This window comes from Mandrillus leucophaeus, unplaced genomic scaffold (assembly GCF_000951045.1).
Source record: "Mandrillus leucophaeus isolate KB7577 unplaced genomic scaffold, Mleu.le_1.0 Scaffold46, whole genome shotgun sequence".
Classification (NCBI taxonomy): domain Eukaryota; kingdom Metazoa; phylum Chordata; class Mammalia; order Primates; family Cercopithecidae; genus Mandrillus; species Mandrillus leucophaeus.
The window spans coordinates 1,696,849-1,701,928 of NW_012104920.1; the positions used below are offsets into that span (position 1 = coordinate 1,696,849).

General features: G+C 57.5%; 2 protein-coding genes and 1 long non-coding RNA gene across 6 annotated transcripts in view; 2 read left to right on the forward strand and 1 right to left on the reverse strand.

The window, feature by feature from the left end:
• DVL2 (dishevelled segment polarity protein 2) overlaps nucleotides 1–3,221 on the forward strand; it is a 9,944-nt gene extending 6,723 nt beyond the window's left edge. For 2 of the 3 annotated variants that reach the window (XM_011994619.1, XM_011994620.1), the window contains exons 10-15: nucleotides 514–581; nucleotides 776–904; nucleotides 1,024–1,155; nucleotides 1,290–1,469; nucleotides 1,926–2,144; nucleotides 2,252–3,221. In XM_011994619.1, coding sequence (XP_011850009.1) covers nucleotides 514–581; nucleotides 776–904; nucleotides 1,024–1,155; nucleotides 1,290–1,469; nucleotides 1,926–2,144; nucleotides 2,252–2,700 — 1,177 coding nt within the window. In that variant the 3' untranslated portion in view covers nucleotides 2,701–3,221. Of the gene's footprint in view, nucleotides 1–513; nucleotides 582–775; nucleotides 905–984; nucleotides 1,156–1,289; nucleotides 1,470–1,925; nucleotides 2,145–2,251 lie in introns of all 3 variants that reach the window. The other variant, XM_011994618.1, reaches the window with a different exon arrangement.
• Nucleotides 3,222–3,296: 75 nt separating this feature from the next.
• Nucleotides 3,297–5,080, reverse strand: part of ACADVL (acyl-CoA dehydrogenase, very long chain) — a 6,092-nt gene continuing 4,308 nt past the window's right edge. For both annotated transcript variants that reach the window (XM_011994629.1, XM_011994628.1), the window contains 9 exons: nucleotides 4,817–4,903; nucleotides 4,672–4,734; nucleotides 4,481–4,582; nucleotides 4,308–4,405; nucleotides 4,153–4,225; nucleotides 3,994–4,066; nucleotides 3,843–3,915; nucleotides 3,673–3,748; nucleotides 3,297–3,601 (listed from right to left, as the gene is read on the reverse strand). In XM_011994629.1, coding sequence (XP_011850019.1) covers nucleotides 3,461–3,601; nucleotides 3,673–3,748; nucleotides 3,843–3,915; nucleotides 3,994–4,066; nucleotides 4,153–4,225; nucleotides 4,308–4,405; nucleotides 4,481–4,582; nucleotides 4,672–4,734; nucleotides 4,817–4,903 — 786 coding nt within the window. In that variant the 3' untranslated portion in view covers nucleotides 3,297–3,460. The remainder of the gene's footprint in view (nucleotides 3,602–3,672; nucleotides 3,749–3,842; nucleotides 3,916–3,993; nucleotides 4,067–4,152; nucleotides 4,226–4,307; nucleotides 4,406–4,480; nucleotides 4,583–4,671; nucleotides 4,735–4,816; nucleotides 4,904–5,080) is intronic.
• Nucleotides 4,022–5,020, forward strand: LOC105549906. The gene is made up of 2 exons (XR_001007630.1): nucleotides 4,022–4,250; nucleotides 4,488–5,020. It is a non-coding gene; the product is annotated as an uncharacterized LOC105549906 (long non-coding RNA).

The following is a 5,080-nucleotide window of genomic DNA, read 5'->3' on the forward strand; positions in this document are numbered from 1 at the left end:
TGAAACAAATGTGTGACGTATCAAATAATACTAGAGTGAATATCCATGTCACTGCCACCTAGACCATCAAATAGGAGATTGCTGATATTCTAGAACTTCCTCCCCAGATGTCCCTTCCTGCTCCCAAATGCCTCCCTCCCCCAGGGGTGGTCACTCTCCTGACTTCTTTGGCTGTCACCATCACACAGGAGAGCTTTGCCTCACTCGATAGTTACCACTCTTGCATGTATCCTTGAACAGCACGGTTTCATTTTACCTGTTTTTGGTCTTTCTGTGAATGGAATTGTACAGCGTGTACTCTCTTGTCTCATTTGGCAGTATGTTTTTAAGAGTTTTCCATGTTGATGAGTCATCCGCATTGTGGTGCCTTCCACCCTCACCTTCTCTAGCCCAGCCGCGATGTGCTTGCTTCTCCTTTTCTTTGTGTCTCTTAATCCATCGTTGCTTCAGGCCCCCACTCTCCTGAGGCCTCCTCTTCCCCTGCGCCCTTGACTGGACTTCTCTTCCCCGTAGCCCCATTGTGCTGACTGTGGCCAAGTGCTGGGATCCCTCTCCTCAGGCCTATTTCACTCTCCCGCGAAGTGAGTGACACTCAGGGAGGGGGCCTGAAGTTGGGGGTGGGGGCTGGCCAGGAGGCTGGGGCTGGACCTCTGGTCATGGGGAATGGGTGGGAGGAGGGTGCAGGCAGAGGTGGAACAGGAGGCTGAGTCAGGGAGGGACTGGGCTGGCTTTTGGGGACTGAGAATGGGTCATTTTGGTGCCATCTTTGTCCCAGATGAGCCCATCCAGCCAATTGACCCTGCTGCCTGGGTGTCCCACTCTGCGGCTCTGACTGGCACCTTCCCAGCCTATCCGGGCTCCTCCTCCATGAGCACCATTACATCTGGATCCTCTTTGCCTGATGGTGAGCCACCAGCCCACCGCATCCCACCCTCCCAGCAGAAGGTTGTCCTGCAGTGGTCTGACCCATTGCCTTTGTGGGAGTGATCCCTGACTCTCATTCCCTGTGGTCTCCTCTGCCAGGCTGTGAGGGCCGGGGTCTCTCCATCCATACGGACATGGCATCGGTGACCAAGGCCATGGCAGCTCCAGAGTCTGGACTGGAAGTCCGGGACCGCATGTGGCTCAAGATCACCATCCCTAATGCCTTTCTGGGTACGGCTGGGTCCTGGGCAGGTGGCTGGAGAAAGGGAGGAGGAGGCAGCCAAAGCTGGGAGTGGCACAGGCAGAGGCGAGAGCAGGAGTTGGAAGGAGAACCTGAGGCCTTTTTCCACTGTGGATGCTCCCAGGCTCGGATGTGGTTGACTGGCTCTACCATCACGTGGAGGGCTTTCCTGAGCGGCGGGAGGCCCGCAAGTATGCCAGTGGGCTGCTCAAAGCGGGCCTGATCCGACACACCGTCAACAAGATCACCTTCTCTGAGCAGTGCTATTACGTCTTCGGAGACCTCAGTGGTGGCTGTGAGAGCTGTGAGTCCCTCTGCCCCAACTCTGGGAGTGTGGCTTTGCCTGCCTTGTTCTGCCTCTCCAACCCTAGACCTAGCCCAGAAACCGCTGCCAGGGCCACGATGGATGGTCGAGCAGCGTGTGTCCCGCACTAGGTCCTGCATTGGCCGAGGATCGTGGCTGGCATCCATCCATGCGCTGCTGGACAAGCCACGCGCCAGGTGCAGGACTGTGTCCACCGGGGGAAGGTGCACATCCTCCTGAGTCCCACAAAGACATGGGCTAGTGGTGGCCCTGGCTGTGCCCCTGCCCTCATGGCAGAAGTAGATGGGAGTTTCCTGTCAGAGACCCCTGTGAACCCCTGTTTTGAGCCCCATCGTGGGTGGGTCTGGGAGAACTTTCCAGTTCCTCTCCATTCCGTGTCTTGGGGCCTTAGCCTCTTGAAGCAGTGATTTCTTCCTCACTTCCCTTGTTTTCCAGACCTAGTCAACCTGTCTCTCAATGACAACGATGGCTCCAGTGGGGCTTCGGACCAGGATACCCTGGCTCCTCTGCCTGGGGCCACCCCCTGGCCCTTGCTGCCCACTTTCTCCTACCAATACCCGGCCCCACACCCCTACAGCCCGCAGCCCCCACCGTACCATGAACTTTCATCTTATACCTTTGGTGGGGGCAGTGCCAGCAGCCAGCACAGTGAGGGTAAGTCATCCCCACATACCTGTACGGCCAGGGTCTGAGGGAGGATCAGAGGGGAGCCAGGGAGGAGCCTGGGTGAGGACTCAGTTGCCCCTCCCGTCCCTCCACAGGCAGCCGGAGCAGTGGGTCGACCCGGAGTGATGGGGGGGCAGGGCGCACAGGGAGGCCCGAGGAGCGGGCCCCCGAGTCCAAGTCCGGCAGTGGCAGTGAGTCCGAGCCCTCCAGCCGAGGGGGCAGCCTTCGGCGGGGTGGGGAACCAAGTGGGACTGGCGATGGGGGCCCTCCTCCATCCAGAGGCTCAGCTGGGGGTGCCCCTAATCTCCGAGCCCACTCGGGGCTCCATCCCTATGGACCACCCCCTGGCATGGCCCTCCCCTACAACCCCATGATGGTGGTCATGATGCCCCCACCCCCACCTCCAGTCCCTCCAGCAGTGCAGCCTCCGGGGGCCCCTCCAGTCAGAGACCTGGGCTCTGTGCCGCCAGAACTGACAGCCAGCCGCCAAAGCTTCCACATGGCCATGGGCAATCCCAGCGAGTTCTTTGTGGATGTTATGTAGCCCACTGTGGGGCCAGGCTTGGCCTGGCGCTCCTGGTGTGTGACTGGCTGTCCTGGCCATCATGTGCTTGCTCTTACAGTGCCTGGGCTCAGCCTAGCAGCTGCTGCCATACAGGAGATTGTGGCCACTGTGACTCTCACCAGCAGTGCCTGGTTCCTCCCCCTTCCCTCGGGTAGACAAGGGACCTTTGATTATTTTTAGCTTTGTTTCTTTTATAAGTCTTTTTGGGGGTTAAAATAGAGTTTCTTACATTTTTGGGACTTTTTAAATAGGCATTTTCTCTTTTATATGAAAAATCCCGTCCGTTGGGCCCCTTCTAACCCCAGAATGTGACCTCCTCCTCCAGTTACCCATAGCCTTGCCCTGTGCAGGTTTGGGGGTGGTCAGTGGTACCCTGGGGTTAGGCACCCTAGACAGCAGCCTGAGGAAGCTGGGAGATTTGGGCCATGTAGCTGCCTTTGTTACTCTATTTATTTTAGTCACTTGTATAAAACACCAAATAAAGCAATAGAGGCAAACTCCCCACGCCTCTGGCTCCTTTCTTTGGGAGGGAGGCAGGCAGCAGAGGGAAAGAACGGACACACAGGAGCAAAGCATGACTGGTTAGAAATTTTTATTATTTGCGAGGCAGTAAGTGCTCTTGAGAGCAGGCACAGTCGTGGGAATACTAGGCCCCCTCCGGGACAAACCAGGGCCCTAAGGAGAGGGGCTTTGGCTTGAGGGAAGGCACATAACCGGGCCAGGCCCTGGCCAGGAGTATTCAGAAGCCAAGTGGGTTGCTGGTGACCACACCACCCCGCTCCACCAAGGCCTTGGAGATGCTTTTGAAGTTGCGGTAGAGCTCATGCTGCCGGGGGTCAGACTGCAGGGCGGCCATGCCCTCTCGGATCCGGGCTGCAGCCTGGGGAGAGGGAAGGAGGGTTGGGCCTGCACCTCTAGCCCTCACCTGAGCTTGGCAGCCCCGAGTCTCACCTCGATACACCAGGTGTCACAGAGCATTTTCTCATGCTGGGCCGTGTGGTGGCCCTCACTCAGGGATCTTGAAGCCCTGGCAGGAAGCAGGAGATGAAAATAAATCTGGGCTGGCTGGGATCCAGGCCCAGGCCCCCTGCGGCTCAGGCATTCCCCGCCTGCCTCCTCACCTCGAGAGAACCACCACCATGGCATAGAGGTCGATGGCCCCGTCTGCCAGCCGCTGCAGCAGAAACTGCTCATCTGCCGGGTAGGTGGGGGTGGGGGCATTAGTCTCAAAGAGAGGAAAGGGAGGGGCGGAAGGGTGTAGAGCTCACTCACTGACAATCCCCTTCTTGTGTTTTATCAACTTGGCCTCCACCACAGTGGCAAACTGCTCCAGAGCCTGTACTGCCTGAAGAGATGTGGACAGTGCAGGGCTCAGAGGGGCCGTCGGCTACAGTCCCTGACGCAGGCTCTCCTGGACCCCTGGCCACTTACCAGCTCACCGCTCCGATTCAACTCCGGGTGGACAATTCCACTGAGACTCAGGCCGCTGCCCAGCCCTGCCCGCCTGAGAGGAAGAGGGAGAATGACTGGTTAGTTGTCATACACTGCCCTGCCCTGCCCTCCCCTGGCCCTGACCCTACGCCTACCGCCTTAGCTGTTTGCCTGCCTCTCCCAGCAGGAGGCCAGCATTCCCAAAGGGATTCTTTAGAGCACTGCCAAGCCCAGAGAGCTCCTTTCCTTTGTCCTGTGGGGAAGAGGGTCCAGCAGTCAGGACTCACTGTCCTCCCCACCTCTACCCCCACCCAATTCTCCCTCTTACCATACAGCCCTGCAGAGCCACAAACAGCCGAAGGATGTCATTTGTCCCCTCAAAGATCCGGAAGATGCGAAGATCTCGGAGCACACGCTCTACTCCAGGTTCCTAGCACAGGGCCACACAAATTATATGCCCCTGCTGAGATGTGCCTACCCACCCCTGGCCCAACCGAGGCTCAGAAGACCGTCCTGTACCTTCATGAAGCCCATACCCCCCATGATTTGGATGCATTCATCTGTCACCTTCCAGGCTGCCTCCTAGGGACAAAGAACAGATGAGACTGGTTGTGGGAGCTGAGCTCCCAAACTGGACTCCCTCCCAGCATGCCTGGGACCTCACCGAGCCAAAGATTTTGCTGATGGCGGCCTCTATCTGGAAGTCCGTTGATCCCTGGTCCATGTTAGCACTCACCATGTAAGCCATGGACTGAGGTTGCATGGTTGGGACATGGGAAGGAAAATTGCAAAGGGCTTTGTCAGACTTGGCTTCATCACCCAGATCTCCAAGATTAGGGATGACCTAGCTTGTTAGGTCAGGCAAATAGTTGTTCTGGGTCAGTTCATCAGGCGCTTCCAGGTATTTGTTTTTTTTTTTTTTTTTTTC